This window comes from Heliangelus exortis, chromosome 4, assembly GCF_036169615.1.
Source record: "Heliangelus exortis chromosome 4, bHelExo1.hap1, whole genome shotgun sequence".
NCBI lineage: Eukaryota > Metazoa > Chordata > Aves > Apodiformes > Trochilidae > Heliangelus > Heliangelus exortis.
This window is the reverse complement of record NC_092425.1, coordinates 7,568,518-7,585,140: the sequence shown is the minus strand read 5'-3', so window position 1 is coordinate 7,585,140 and position 16,623 is coordinate 7,568,518. Positions and strand designations below refer to the sequence as shown.

General features: G+C 36.3%; 1 protein-coding gene across 1 annotated transcript in view; it reads left to right on the top strand.

Moving 5' to 3' along the window:
• The window catches only part of GRID2 (glutamate ionotropic receptor delta type subunit 2), a 683,099-nt gene that overhangs the window by 466,064 nt on the left and 200,412 nt on the right, over positions 1–16,623 (top strand). Inside the window, exons 6-8 of the mRNA XM_071742831.1 lie at positions 4,254–4,427; positions 8,700–8,861; positions 14,681–14,800. Coding sequence (XP_071598932.1) covers positions 4,254–4,427; positions 8,700–8,861; positions 14,681–14,800 — 456 coding nt within the window. The remainder of the gene's footprint in view (positions 1–4,253; positions 4,428–8,699; positions 8,862–14,680; positions 14,801–16,623) is intronic.

Genomic DNA, 16,623 nt, shown 5'->3' with positions numbered 1-16,623 from the left:
CTGAAAAGCCTGGCTTTATTAGCTTATGGAAACCAAGCCTGAAAGAGGATATGGTCTCTGTTTATAACCATACAGAGTGTGAATAAATGCATCGTTGTCAAGGGCTAGAGGAAAAGGTTGGCACAAGAACAAATGAGTTCAAATTACCATGAATAAATTCAGGGCTAAAGTTATTAGGAGGATTTTAAAGACTAGAGGCATCAGAGTCTGGAAAAACTCCTTTGAGGAAACAATGAAAAACAAGTCAACCCAATTCTTTTAATGAAGAGTTCATGGAAAAAAGTCCAAAAGCCCATCATAGCTCAAGAGTGAATTGGGGGATCCACAAGGTTGGATTCAAAGGCTGCTTTCAGATCTACAGATGGTTTTTTGAAGGAGAGGGTGGGCCCTTGGCTGCTGTGTTCAGCTTGTTCCATTGTGTTTCAGCCCAATGCACTCTGCCATGAAGATGTTTGTAGAGCATGATTATGTTTAAAGATCAAGCAGCTAGATCGAGTCCTAACATCAGAGCTCAGGTCCAAGAGCTTACATAATTCTACATTTTAATATGGATAATTGCTTAAAAGTAGAAGTAGAGGTCCATTTGAATCCTTGCATTTTCCATTGGGGACAGCAGGTCAGGTATGAAATACCTCTGTCTTTAGATCAGGTCAGCAACCAAGCTGCAAGTGACAGCCAATAAACTGACTGACTTAGCCCTGCTTTCTCCAAACTCTTGGATTTTTTTCTCTGTGAAAGTTAAAAACTGATTTCTTCTTGGATCCTTTTTCTCCTTTTCATCATGCAGCTCAGAGCCTAAAAAACTTAAGGGAGATAAAGTGGAGCAAGTAATAGCAGTTCAAGATCTCCCTTTACTTGTCTTGGAGCTTTATCAAGTTGTAACTTTCCCTCAACTACTGGTCTTGGAAAAGTGCTGAGAAATTCAGGAAGGGCATAGCACAAATATGCTATGGCATGGACAGTGGAAGCCAAGAGGCCTCAAGGGGTTGTGTCCACCCTTTTCTGTTTTGCCTCTTTCTGTTGTGGCCCCCCTTTTGTGTTTTGCCCCTTGCTCATTGCTCCTGGCTTTTGGAGAAGGAAGAAATCCCCTCCTTCCTCAGTGCCATGAAGGATGTGACAGAGAGATGGCACAAAGATGTATGGAGAAAAAGCTGAATAACAATGTATATTGGGTAACCAGTATATGGTCTTGCTTCCCACTGGAGTCTCTGCCTAATGTTGAGAAGATCACCTTCGGTTCCCTTCTCCTAATTCATCTGAGCTATTAATTTAAAATAGCATCTATATATCTACTCAGATGAAATGCACATCTAATTTTATTTTTGTTCCATAAGAAATAGGACAGCTTCCCATTTATTCCAAGTTCAGACCAACAACTTTGGCTCAAACTTTGGAACTATGTATTGAACTTCTGATTTAAAAAACAAAACAAAACAAAAAACCACAGCCAACATAACATAATCTAAATTTATACAGGTGTCAACTCAGTTCAACTTGGCCAACTTTCTAATTTTTTTTGACATTTGGTGCTTGTATAACAGATCATCTGCCATCCTTTTATCATTATACTGTATCCGCCTTTGAAGTGCAAATGAAAATTGTTTCCTTTCATACAATAGTTGCTTTATATAGTTTTCTTAAGTCAGATCCAAAATTCAAGAATGAGGGATGATACTGAAGAGTCATTATATAAAAGGCTCATCACTCAGTCAATGCCAAGTATTAAAAAAAAAAAATACAAAGAAATGTATAGCAAATAAGTTCGATATGGGTTTGCATGGCATTACTTTGCTGTTAACCTAAAAATCTGAATTTATTATATAATCAATTGAATTGAGAGCATTTAAAGTAATAGCTTTAAAGTGATCTATTGTTGTACATTGGCAGCAATACAAAAATGGGCCAGTGGAAGGTGTCCCATGGCAGAAAGAGACCATGAAAGTGACCCCATGGCAGAGGGGTTGGAACCAGGTGATCCTTAGAGTCCCTCCCAACCCAAGCTGTTCTATAATTCTATCAGATTCTATTCTTTGGTGTTTGGATTCTGTGATTAGTTCCCAGGTAGTGTAGGAAAATATGAAGCAGTAACTTAAAGATTAGAATGCAAACACTGTGTTTAAGACGCAGAAAAAAATGCTGAGTAAAGAAAAAAATAATCACTTTTGAGGCAGAAAAGATAAATGTTTGAGCACCTGAAAGTCAAAATCTCTTTAAAAGTATTAGCAATATAATGTGGCCATGCAGTTATCAGTTTTTTCATTATTAGAACAAGTCTAATAGTGTTGCTGTTACAGTTTGGGCACAGTGTATAATGAAAACAGGCAAACTTTTTTAAAATCCTCTGAGACAGGATATAGTTTAAAACCAAGATAAAAAGTTTCTTTAGCATTTCATTGTGATTATACTCAAAGCATTATAGAAAAAAATATATTCATTTTGCTAAAACAGCATTTTTTTTTTTAACTTGCAGCTAGTGAAATGATACAGAATAAATGAAAAGATGGAGTCTTAAGCTGAGAGAAACCATTATCTATGGTACATTAGGAATTAATCGACCAGAAATGCAAAATATTATACTGGACACAGCTGATGCCTCGTGTTATTTTTGTTTGCAGAAAAATCTATATTTCATAAAGAACATTAATAACAGATGAATTCGGAAACTATGACAATCTGTGAAAAAATAATAAATTACTTTATTGTAGTCAAGAGAGTAGAAATTAATATTTACATCTCATGTATTTTTCTTCCAAAACTTATAAGAAATAAACAAATACCAGTATATCCAAAGAAGTTTCTTTGCTCAAAAAAGCACCAAAATTTGCCAGGATTTTGCTTTTTCAAAATGCTTTGCTTCCTTCTCAGGAGAAAGACTCTGTAATATGAGTTCAAATCCTGATGATCCTATGAATATAGATCAAAAATCTGGGAGTAAAAAAAAGATCATTGCATTTACTTATACAATAAATAAAAGATTATTTATTGTTGCAGTGCAGATGTGCTGTGCCCTTTGAAAAATGAAAAGGTATAAATGTACAAATGAGAATCAGAAATATTCAGTAAATAGTGGCTGTATGCAAAGGTATCTTACATGCAGGCTGCAAATAAGGAGCTCCTCAAGCTTGTCCTTTCCCAGAAGGGTGCCCAAAAATTTAACTGTCTAGAAAGTTTGGGACATCAGTATCTGTAATTATGGACAAACCGTTCACCGTGGTGAAAATAGGTTTCTAGTAAAAAGACTGAGCAATTTTGTATATCCTGCTTTACAGAAAAATATAGACACTAAATTGCCTTGAAAGCTACCAGCTGAACCTTTTTTGAGTAGCTTGAAAAAGCCCAGGTTTAAGTAAAGCTCACGTTCTTCTATGGAGTTTGTAGTCAGTTCCTGTTGCTTCTGAGCCCTCGCTCCTCTCACTCCCTATTCCCTAAGGGCCTCATGTTCCATGATGTAAAACAGTTTTTCCCAAACTTCCAGAACTTATACTACATAAGGAACTTCTTTTTTCTGGTTTTCCTAACCTGGAGTTAGTATTTTAAGCTTAGTATTTCATGTATTGATCTTAGATAAATTATCTTTTTCTATAAAGCTGGGTGCTCATCTGAAAGCTTTAATAGAGACCCCATGGAGTAAAATGTTACTTTTAACTTAGGTCTTGCTTTAAACAAGTACATAAACACCTAGAATGCTTTAATGCACATTCTTTGCTATTTTGGTAAATGATGCTTGGTAACTTGCACAATGTTTGTCAGTCCTTGATGTTCTGTTTCTAGCAAATGAACACATAAGTCCTGAAAAAGGCCCCAAAGTCATGATACACACAGAATGCATCATGCTGACTTCATACTGATTTACACATTACCTACCAAGATTGCTGTGAAACACTTTTAAGTAAAAGATCAAATGTAAAAGGAGAGGGAGAGAAAACCCAACATTAAATAACTAAGCCCAGTTACATCTACAAAGATAGAACATTTTACATGTTTGCCATTACCATATGGGTTGTATGTCCCAAAATTAAATAACTAAAACCTAGTTACACCTACAAAGATAGGACATTTTACATTTTTGCAATTATCATATGGGTTGTATGTCTGTTGTTTTACTGAGCATACACACATTCTTTATGAGGTTATGGCAAAGCTCAATTGTGTGGTAGTCACACACCTTTTGGTCCTCTCTGTTAATTTTTTGTTATAATCTGGTGGTAACATCTGTGCATTTTAACTTTCATGCATATGCTCTTGCCTTCCAGGAAATAAATGACATGGATGTGCAGGAGCTGGTGAGAAGGTCAATTGGAAGGTTAACCATTATTCGACAGACATTTCCAGTCCCCCAAAACATAAGTCAGCGCTGCTTCCGTGGCAATCACAGAATATCTTCATCACTGTGTGATCCAAAGGACCCTTTCTCCCAAAGCATGGAGGTATATACCAGTCTCTTCTTACCTGGGGATTGTCATTCTGCATTCTTTCAAGGTTTTTCCCTAGAGGATTGCTGTACTTAAATGTTTATTTTTCATATCCTCTCTGACATGTAGTCTAATGGCTCATGGGATGACAGGGAACAACTTGGGTGGGGAGGGAATGGACAAGAACAACGTGCCTGCTCCACAGCTATTGAGAAAAAAGTCAAAAAAACCCCACCTGATCTCCAAGCAGTGGGACAGTTTTGTTGCCCTGATAAATTTTACTTTTTGTCATCTCACTCAGAATTTCCTCCTCATGCGTAGGATATCTCTAGAGGCTATTTAGGAACTGTGAAAAATCTTTAGGTTGTGTTACTCTATTATGGCAGCATGGTTCTAAGGGGGATCTTGGTAGTCTGTGGATAATGGGTAAGAACTGGGGGTGTAATTATGTGCAGCCACCGGAGATGGCAAAGACCAGTTCTCATGAACAAAGTTAGGAACTACAGTAAGGTGGAAAACAAAGACTCAGGTATTGATGGGAGGCTTCTCATTGTGATTTATTTTTCTCTTCAACTTCAGTATTATTTCATTTTCACTTCAACAGTGAACTGACTTTAGGAAAGTTCCAGGAATCAAAGTTAACTCTATAAATGGGCAAAATGCATTCAATGGGTTAGATTCGACCTTATACGTTAACCTGTGCTTCTTCATCAGTCTGTAGCTTTCAGAGCTGGAGTATTCCTATTGAAAGCTTTCATAATGTTTTGGCTCAAAGGAATGATGGAAGTTTGACTGATTTAACTGTTCTGCACAGCTGAGTTGCTGTTTTCATGCTTTCCCCAAAATGGCTGCACTTCATTAGTAGCTGAGACAATAGTAAAAAATAAAAGGAATAAAACCTCTGACACAGTTTCCCCTGTGTCTCTGTATGAAGCAGAGACCTTTTAGTAGCTGTGGGGTCTGTTCACTTTTTCTTTGTTCTCCCTAACAATATTATGAATGAACTTCTATTCAAGTGGGGAGTTGGAGCTCCACACTTCAGTTTATAAATTGAAATTTCTAATGCTTTTTCTTTACGCCAGGGAAGTGTGGCTTATCAGAAATATTCTCTGGAAATTATAAGGGTGGATTTCTTCTTGATTTATTTGTTTTCTGAATTAAAGCCCCCTAAAATCCCTTTGAGCAAACTTTTTTTTCAGCATCTTTATTAAAACACTGAAAAATATTTTGGTGATGATCTTTCATTGTGTTTCTGGGGTTGGTTACAGCTTCTGTAAATGTGTGTCATTTTGGTAAGAAGTTAAAAAGGACTTCATGGAAGTATTTACTACTATAACACTTTTGTCCAAGAACTACTTGCAATTTTCTAGCTATTTATTAACCAGCACCATTTATCCAGATTAGTCAATCATAGTCTGCTAAATACCTTTCTACTACACTTTGGAATAAAAAATCATTTCTTAATTTTGAATTGCATCAACAGGAGGTTTTGCTATTGGATATTGCTTGGTAATGCAAGCAGCCATTTGTCTAAGAGACAGAATAAATAAAAGATCAGTAATGAATATCAGACAATGCATTAAATGTCCCAGTAAATTATGTGGTAGATGAATAGAAGTGTAAAGTGACTTTAAATTACAGCCCCACTCTGTGTGTTGGGACAGCTACTAATGAAGCTTGCTCCTGGGAGTGACAGGGAAGGGTCATTTTGAGAAGCAGAAATTAATTGTAGTGTCTTTATCATTGCATTATCAGCGATTGATTGCTGGAAATGCTGAACTATTAGTGAAGGAATAACAATGCTTAATAATTGCTGAACTCTGTACTCCTGAGCCTTGTTAATACTTGATGAAGGCCCAGATGTATTGCTCTTAGATTACTGAGTGCCACCTTCCTCATGAGCTGTATCTGTTCCCATGGTATTAGGGATGGAAGCTACCTTGAAAGCAATGTCATTTTATTAGGAAATGATGACTTGGCACCTGTAGCCCTTCATATACTGATTCAGTCTCATTAGTGACCTTATTGTTTCTCCTCTCTTGAGGGATTTTTTCCCTTTGGCAGAGGCTTATGTAAAATAAACTTGTCTCACAGCACAGGAATAATTCCTTGTCTCCCCCTCAAACAAATGTCCCTGTGGTGCTGACTTCTTTGGGGAAATATGGTTTTAGCTGAAATGCTTTGAATTCTTTGTAGGTTTACGATACGTAGACAAATCATCCAAGGTGTTTTTAAAATGCTTGATTAATCTGAACCCAAATCCTCAATCCATGCTTTTTATCCTGTAATGCACAGTGATGCCTGGTCTGTGCATCTGTGGAAAGTAAATTAGTTCCAGGGCAAATAATGAAATGGGAATAGTCACAGCCACTGGAGTCACAGTAGAAGCTCAAGTAAGAACAAAGAAGTGTTTTCCAGAAAGAGGTAGTAATTTTAAAAAAATTGTAATTTAAAGAAAAAAGGAAATAAGGATCAGAACTGTTGGTTGTTTGTAGTACTAACAATGACCAGTGCAGAGTTGTAAAGGCAGCAGAGTATTCCAGGAGTTTATCAGAAGCAGCAAACCATTAGATCTCCTTCAATAAAATGTGGAAGGCAGAGTGCCCCAGGAAATTCTGGCAAGGTAAGAAAGATGACCTCTTTCCTGAATGCGAGGCAGGGAAGGAGTCTGTCACAAAACCTTCCTGTGACAGCTGTTCAGAGCAGATTGAGGATGACATGGGCAAAGCCAGCATGAAGATTACTAAGAAAATAAAAGCCTAAAAAAATAGGTGGAAAGGACTAACTAGGCAGGAAGAGAGGCTATTTTTTTTTTTTTTTTTTTTTTTTTTTTTTTTTTAATTAAGATGGCATGTGGATTTGCCAGTCAGTGTCTCACATCTTCAGCATTATTGTGCTTCTCTGCATATACCCCCTCCTAATAGCTGCAGGATTTTCCAAGTCTTTGGATATTCTTAAGGGGCAGAATAGGAGCCTTCTCCACAAAGTTGGCATAATTTTCCTATTTTAAGCTTTTTTTTTTTTTTTTTTTTTTTTTTTTTAAGGTTTTAAAAGATCATCTGTGTGGAGAAAAGCCTTTTACATAGCAATCAACATATTCCAGAAATCTGGGAAATATCTTCTGATAGAGCAAAAAAACCAGCAGCCTTGCCATAGTTAGGAAATTGGTGCTGGATGATTTGGTTTAGGTCTCTAGGAATGCTCTACAGTCTCCTTCATAGTTCAGCTGAGGAAACTGAATTTCCTTAGTAATTTCAGGCCCCATGGCTTCATGTGAGCAATAGGATATCTGAAAATAGTATTCCCAAAGGTTCTTCTCATTTCTGAACATAATTTCTCTTCCCAAAAGCCCCTGTTCAGGAGAGCTAAGGTTTCTCTTTGTAACACTGTTTGTAACACAGTAACTTTACTTTTCCTGCCATTTGAGGACAGAAATGTCTGAAATAAAACTACACTGTGAATTTTTTCAGGAGTGTTTATGAATTCTGAGCTTCTGCTCTTTTCCATTGAATCTTTCACTGTGTACTTTGTACTGTGAGCATTTAAAAGTGTATATATATATAGTAATATATAGAAACAGTACATGGGTAAGTGGAGCTGCAACACAAGTAATTTCTTGAGTTCAACTGTTCTCTCTTTGATGCCAGTTGGTAACTTCCTCACACTGTGTGTAACTGTGCTTACTGTGGAACATACATTGGCTTGGTAACAATTTTTGTCCTGCATGGATTTAACAGACATTGCCAAATACTCTGACATGAAACACAATAAACTGCAAAATCAACATGCACACCGAGGAAGATTTAATCAGGTTCTTATTTAATTCCTGAAATTGCCTCGATCAGAACTGGATGCACAAATCAAGAAAAAAAAACCCACAATAAAATTATTTTAAATTTTCAGAGTTTCTGTTTTTCAAAAGAACAAAACAGCCTTGAGGACAATTTGATAGTGTTCAAATACACAGTAACTGAAAAACTAGAGTTTTCCCAAAGGAATCTGTTTACACTCAGGAGCAGGGCTTCAAATCCTGCAAGTGGATCTGTGCCAGTGATTGGGCTGCCTGTATTTCACACGTGTGGAGTCTGTTGCTGCAAATCACTTGAAATGTGACAGCTCCAAGCTGCATCAGAAGCAAAGATAAAACTTTTTTACTCTCACAGTTGCCTCTTAATACCAAATATGTAATTTAATTACCAAAGAATTAGGGGTGAGCCAAAACAACTGATAAATTCTGGCTGCAGGCAGACCACAAATTCTCATATTCCCCTTTTACTGTCTTTGCAGATTTCAAACCTGTATATATATGACACTGTCCTCCTGTTGGCAAATGCTTTTCACAAGAAGCTGGAGGATAGGAAGTGGCACAGCATGGCCAGCCTCACCTGCATCAGGAAAAACTCCAAACCCTGGCAAGGAGGACGATCCATGTTGGAAACCATCAAGAAGGTACCTTTTCCATGTGTTTTCCTGTCTTTGATTGCTAAATTACTTGCACTGGGCAGTATTCCCTTCTGAGATGCATACTATTCTTGGAGTGCCAGCAGTGTCTTTTCAAAGCAGTAGTTATGGTGTATTTACAGTTGATGAATGAAAACAGTCTTTGTGGGGGTTTTTCCATGTGATAATGAGCATATCTGAAAAGAAGTTAATTAATTTGTTTACAAAAAATGCTTAACTAGTGGGATTTGCAAATACTGTTAATACCCTATTGAAAAAGTGTTACAGGTTAGGAGGTAAAACAGGAAAATTCATTTTATTTGTAAAAGAAAAAACAATAGTGGTGGCATTACCCTTGAGCAACATTTTGTGGAATTTGCTGTTGCTCTGCTGTTGATATTAATTTAGTGAAATAGTGAGAGTGAGGAAAACCCTAACTCATCTAGTCTGCATCCTATTAAAGGACTGTTCTCTGTAACTGTTCCACAGTGCTTTATCCAAGCTTTCACTACTTTCCTGTGATTTTTATTTCACACCTTAATCATGTCCAAGGTGCTTGTCCCTTTCTTCAGTCTTTACAGGTATTTTTTCGTAGTTATTCTCTTTCTTCATTATATACTCACAGCACCCACATACTAAAAAGACAAATAGCACAGCCTTCTGGGTCAGTTTTCAGCCAAAATATGGATAGGTTGATAGTATGCCCTTCCCTGTAATTCAGTTCGGTCTCCTTATGTTATTGATGTCTTTCATAAAATTGCCTTTTCCTTTATCTGCATGTGCTTCTGGTAGCATATATTTTAAATCTAAGTGCTGGCAGTGCCTCCCATGTAAATTTTAGAAAAGCCGAAGACAGTAAAAAAAAGAAAAAGGAAAACATATTTAAAAGTTTACTTATGGCTTTCATTAAAAGGACATAAAAATAAAATACATTATTTCAAGAAATTGCTGCTCTGCATTACATTCCATTCAGCATACACCAGAAATCATGATGATGCAGGCAAAATATAAGGCTTCTTGGAAAATTGGTCATTTTTTCCCTACTCCCTCAATCTGCATTAGCTCCAAAATAACAGTTCAAGGCTGTCCCCAGTTTCCAGTCTAATAGTTTGGTGTCATGAGACTGCAAGGATAATCCAGGACAAATTTCTTATTTCAGGTTCAGGTTCAGTCTCTGAGGGACTCTAAACTGTATTGCTCTTCAGCTACCAGAGCTATTTCAAATTCCCATCTGCCAGCACATGTTTTTAAGCTCTGTTTAAAGCAAGGCTGGTTCTGGAACTTTTCTTCTCAACTTGCATTTTGTAAATACTATTGCACTCCTTTTTCATTAATAAACTAAAAGCTATTTCTACTTACTCAAATCCAAATAGGATGCCTGAGGCAGAAAGGCAACAAAGTCACTTCCATTTAAGAATTAGATTACCATATGAGCTCGAGTTTCTGGAAAAGTCTTGTAGCCCTCCTAGCATCTGTAAATTTAGAAGTACTCCACCATGGAAAGGGCTACTGACTGTTTTCATTACAGTTATTTCCTTGCTTGTGTTGTTTGTGGATGTGAGACCAATCTTTTTCTCCTGCATAATGCAAAACGTAACCAAAAACGAAATACAGAAATTTCCTCTCCGTATGGCTGCACCATTTCAATCCCTGGGAAGAGAAAAACTATAATTGCAGCTGAGAGCTGGAATTGCACAAGGAAGAGGCAGTTTTCTGGTCTGCCTTCCCTGTTGTTTCACTGATGTGTTTATGGAGAAGAACATCAGGATCTCAGCTGTGTACTTTTGAGACTGTTGACAATGATGAATATCTGATGAGATATCAGAAAAACAATAAAACTGAAAAGTAATGAAAGGGAAAATTTCGTTTCTCCTATAAATACATTTTCTCTCCCGTTGTCTTGGAGCATCCTCTAAAACCAAGGGAAATACTTTTTTTCTCAAAACCATACCAATGTTTCTTAATGTTGAAAGTAAACAGGAAAAAGTTAACATTTAAATACTTCCTGAACAAAAGGTTCTGAATTTTTGCTTTGAAATCACCACTACTTTAAAGATGTAGTGTATAATGGAATATCTTAAGAAGATATTCTTATGGGTCAGGGTGAAAATAAAATGAGATTTCTTAAATCATCCTGGAAAAAGAAATTCCATCCCCTGCATGACTTTTAACAATACTGTCCTGGTTTAGGCCAGGATAAAGGTAATTTTCTGTCTTCTACTTTTGCTTTCAGCAAGTGCAGCTACTTACAAGAGACTTAGATGAAAGCAAAAGTTCAGAAGATAGAAAATTACCTTTATCCTGGCCCAAACCAGGACAACAACCTTCCTAATGAAGGAGGAAGGAGTTCAGGAAGAGCTGGCTGATTCCAGCCCACATGCCTTAGAAAAAGACTGAAGCAGCTGTTCTGGCAGCAGCCAAGTGGAGGTGGTGTTGCCATCTACTGCTGCCTAAAGAGATCCTGCTGGTAAAAAAAGCAGGAAAAACTAGTTCTAGAGAAAGGCTTTCTAGAATAACATCTATCTTCCAGAATCACAGATCCAGAAACAGGAGCATCTGGCAGTGGTTTAGCTGCAGAGGGAATCTCTCTTTCATTGCTCGAGGGGAAAATAAGAGAAGGGAAAGCTCTGTAAGCTGCAGGCTGCAAGAAAGGGATGCTGATGCTCTACCTGAAACAGCTCTTGTTAAAAATAGGAGAATTCTGGTGGTAAATAGTCATTTCTTCATAATTAATGAGCTAATAGGAAAGAGTAAGGAATGAGGAGGCATTAATGTTTCAAACATCATTTAAAATGGCAAAATAGCCATCTGAATCATTCCCTGTTGTGATTTGTTGCTTTTCACTATTGCAAGTTGATTCCTTTGTCACAATTACTAAAAACAAATGCTGGTTTTTCGTTTTTCTGTGTCAATTCAGCAGATTAGTCAAAGAAAAAAAAAAAAAAAACAACAAAAAAAACCAAACCCAAAAACATTTTAAGCCCACTACAATTATTAATATCTAGTAGCTGTTTCTACACGTTCTGGAATTTAATTTAATTTGTTAAATTAATCAGGAAATACAGTACTTCTAAAGATTTTGGCCAGCTCTAGCAATTAGTTCTATATTCACTTATTTAATAGGAACAAACCCCAACCACATGCTAACCTGTTTATTTCTCAGCAAAGCTATTTCACAGTGAGAGAACGAAGCATTACTCGAAAATGATTCTGTGGGAAAAATTAATCTTCCCCAATAGCCTGAGAATAAATGTAAGTAGGGATTATATGGAGGATCAACTCAGAAAAATGACAGCAAGTTATTGCATGAATCTTCTCTCACGCTTACCTGATCTTCTCACTGTCACATTTGTTTAGCTGACTGGCAAACAGCAAATTTCTAGTGCTAGCAGCAGCAGCACAGAGCCCATTCCCTTATAGAAAATGAGCTGTGCCTCGTGTTTTATCATGTATTCTGGGTGAAATTGCCAACTACTTCTTTTTGCTAGCAGCTAAAAGTGGTGTGTTAAGTTTTCAGTATGAGGTTTTTCCAAAATAAAATGTGAAATTTGTATTTAATATTTAGAGCATTTTTTTTTCTGCCTTAATTGCAAACTTGCTGGTGTCTGAGCCTAACAGTATTTTGGAAAAAAATGGTTCTTTTCAGAAAGAAAAGGTTCCCTTTCAGAAAATGCCTTCATCAGGGACTTGCAGTATAGTAGTAGTCCCTAACCTTATATAAACTGTGGGTTATCTTGCTGGTCTAAATAGGACTCCAGTAGGCTTTAACTATATTGCCAAGCTTTATATCAGCTCTGCAATGCCCAGAGCAGTGATCAGAAAAGTAAAACACTTTTGTCCTGACATTTCACTCTTCATTTTTACATGTGTCAGGAAACTGCATTGTTGCAACTCAACCTTAGAGGAATCTGAGATAGTAGATAATTCATCTATCTTTGTTTTTCCCCAAATAGGGTTGTTTCTGCATCCTAAGTGGAATGAAAAATTTGACTCTTATCCCATTGTCATAATTAATGCTAAAATAACTTGGAAAAATCTCATCAGGACTTTACTGGATCAGTAGCTGTCATACAGATCATGAGCTGTTGTGGCCATTTCCTCTGTGATCTCCTTCCACTATGCATTAGTAGAGGAATAAAATGTGTCACATATTAAGTTTTTTAGAGGGATCCACACTGTGAAAGACTATGCAGAAAAACTGGAAGAGTTTCCTGCATCTCTTCTTAAGCAGTAGACTACCCCACTCCATCATCCCTAAGCAATTAAAAAGATCTTTTTTTCCTTTCTTTTTATTCTGGTGTCTAATACAAAAATAAAATATTATACACAAGGTTTTTTTAATGTTAATATTTATTTATACACACAGTGTATTATTTTGTTTTTAACTGACAATGGAACTTCATGAAATAATTCTGTATTATCCCTGACAACACTAGTTCCTGATAGTCTCTACTAAATTTTTAAAGTATTGTATCAACAATCAGCTTCCTTATTTTTATCATAATACTATGAATGTTTTAGAAATGGATGACCAAATTTTGTTAGTTCGTACCAATCTGCAGTGGAGATGCAAATTTTGTACTCTTTCCTGGGTTGTCTTCAAGCAGAAGATGTAAGAATAGAGCTTTTAAAATAATGATTCAGCAGGGCACATGTGCCTACTTAGGAAGCTTATATTGCAAGAGATTACTTTGCAGGGTTTGTTTTTGGGTTTTTTTTTAGTTTAAATAATGAATCTCTTAACTGAAAGAACAATCATAGTTGCAGAACTCTTGCCTTATGTTTTGAAGTTATACATTTTTCATGGTTTTAGAGCAGAGGCAGATTTTTTTTCTTGTACATACTTAAAATATTAATATTTCTTGAAGGAAGTGGGTTAAACATCTAATTTTCCCTGAATCTGAAAACTGAAGAAATGTTTTTAGGTGAAAGGTTTTCATAGTAGACATTTCACCTGTCTCTGCTGATTTTACAATTCAGGTCATCACAATTCTTATACAAAGATAAAATGTCTGTCATGTTGGGTTAATCCTCTTTTGAGTATTTCTATGGCATACATAACCCTTTCAACTCTGATCTGCATAATAAATATTCAGTTTCATCAGTTAATATTCTGACTAAAATATAAAAAGTAAAAGCAAAATATGCATTGATGCTCATCTTGTGTAGTTTTAATAGTGTAGAATAGTTGTGGAGGAAAACAGAAAAATCACTGTATTCAGCTAAACAAACCCCTCTTCATTTGTGATGATATCTGTTGGGTGTAATATACAAAATACTTAAAGATCCAAAACTCAACCTGACCTTATGTGGAAATCTCTTTTGGGCAAGAAACTGTTTGGATTTTTTTTTTTTTTTTTTTTTTTTTTTTTTTTTTTTTTTTTGATGGGGGTAGGAAAAATAAACAAACCTTATTTTTGTGGAATTTGTTTCATAGATTTGTTTTTGGCTTTGCTTCAGATAAAATTAGTGGCAAAAAATTATTTTCTTTCGTGAGGCTAGAATGTCTGCATTAGAATGTCTGTGTGCACACTGATGAGTCAAATATCAAGAAGTGGACTGCAAAAACACTGTTAGGTAAGATTAAGACAATTGTGTTATTTTACTTAGCATTGCTGAGTTTGATTCTTCTGTGAAGACCTTACATGCTGCAGGAAGAATTTAGATTTCAGAATTTTTAGGAAAATGTGGTCTTTGGAAAACTTTGGTGGTTGTGTATGTATTCTGCATAGTTACTGCACAAATCCCTTGGAGAAATAACAGATTAGTATAAGTGGCTACTTCTGAATTTTCACTCAATTCTTTTTTTTTTTTTTTTTTTTCAATAGGGTGGAGTGAATGGCTTGACTGGAGAACTGGAGTTTGCAGAAAATGGGGGGAATCCCAATGTGCATTTTGAAATTTTGGGGACAAATTATGGAGAAGACCTTGGCAGAGGCATCCGCAAGGTGAGGCTACATGTATTCAAACAAGATACTATTTTTATTGATTTTTTTTTTTTTTTTAAATGGGTTTTGTTCCACAGTAACAGAAAAAATGTTTGATAGCAAATAATGTGATGTTGTGTATTGCTCAGAGGAGGAAGAAGTGGGAGAAAATTCTTGAACTTCAAGACACCCTTCTATTTTAATATTGTAAAGAGGCCTTGTAGGTTGTTGTCTTGATCATGGTGCTATTTATAGTATGGAGTGTGTTAAGCTGCTGGTTGACAGTCCCAAAAGACCAATGAAAGATTTTGGTTTGTACCCCTTGCAACCCATTTCCAAAATAGCAAATTTTACATTGAATTATGTTTAGAGCACCCAGGTTGACACTTGATCCTTACGCTGTAAGTAGGATGCTACAACCATTAGATGATTAAAATTCATAGTAATGGAAAGAGGAAATATGATGTAACATAGCTAAAATGTCTATTATCTCTTCATGAAGAAATTACATTATTTTTAGTAGAAATTAACTTTTACAGGACAAGTGTAATGTTGTATACTCAGCTGCCATACATAACCCAAATGCTAGGACCTATACTGCTTGAGGAGATGGTGTACAGTTCGATCAAAGTTAATTTTTTTTGGTGTTTCAGTTTTCTTAGTATGTAAAAATACATTTGTGTCCTGTGTATGGACTGGTGGAAGCAGGTCTCTATTTCCAGTGCATCCCCTTAACTTTGGGCAAATGCCCATCTGGGTTGGCAAAAGAATCAAAAATCTTATGGTACCCCTTAGGGAAAGAAAAGACTAATAGGCTTTTCCAAGAGTAGCTCTCCTTCAAAGAGAGACCTCTTGGAAGATACTAATGAGATCTCTTCATTTAGTGTATTGTATCACACTGATTTTGATATGTGAGGGACCTGAAGTGACTGTCTGAAAGTAAATTACAGAGAGAGCTATTTTAATAGATGTGAACTGGTTCTGTGTGTCAGTGACACCATATGATGAACTGCATCATTTGTCTGTATACCTTCTGCAGTAACAGATAAGTAGTTTGAGAGAAGAAAGAGAGATAATAAGTTAGAATTGTCTCTAAACTCCTGAAATTTCTTCTTGGCTATTCATTGTAATTGTTATTCTGTTCTTGCTGTTTCATCTGTTGTCAGTACCTTAGTATACACATGCCTATAGCTATGTCACCTTGAGCAGAAATCCTGACAGATGCTTCAGAAACGAAATGGGGTTGGATCTTGTTGAGATTTGGAGGTGCATTTAGCAAAATCTTTAGACTACCACAATGTTGGACCAGTCCTTATTTTCCCCCCTTATTCCCTCTGCCTTTGCTTTCTGCAACTTGGGTGGTGTGGCTAGAGCCCTTGCTGTTGAAGACTGGGCCATAAAGCAATTAAAATAAAATAAAGCCTTCTTCGTATCCCTCATGACCAGTTCTCCTTTTTTCCTTCTGGAGAGGGTGTACATTGTCCCTGGTCTTCCTTTATCACTGACATACCTATAGAAGCTTTTCTTGTTGCCCTTTATGTCCCTGGTCAGAGTTGGTCAAAAAGAATAGAATTTTGCACAGAATATAACTAGACCATGAAACTCAGTGTCAGAAGACCCTGCAAGGACAAAAGTTGAAAAGTAAGATATTGAAAGTATCTTTTTTTTTAATGTTTGCCAAGATGAGTGTTTAAAATGAAGTACTGAGATTATATGAAATTTTTCCCATTGAAGGTTGCACTGTAAATAACTATCCTTAAGAGTTTTGTTTTGAGCTGCAGCTGCTTAAAAAGAAGGTGAACAGATTCAAAGCAGAACAGATTCAGTCTGTTCCAATTTTTTTT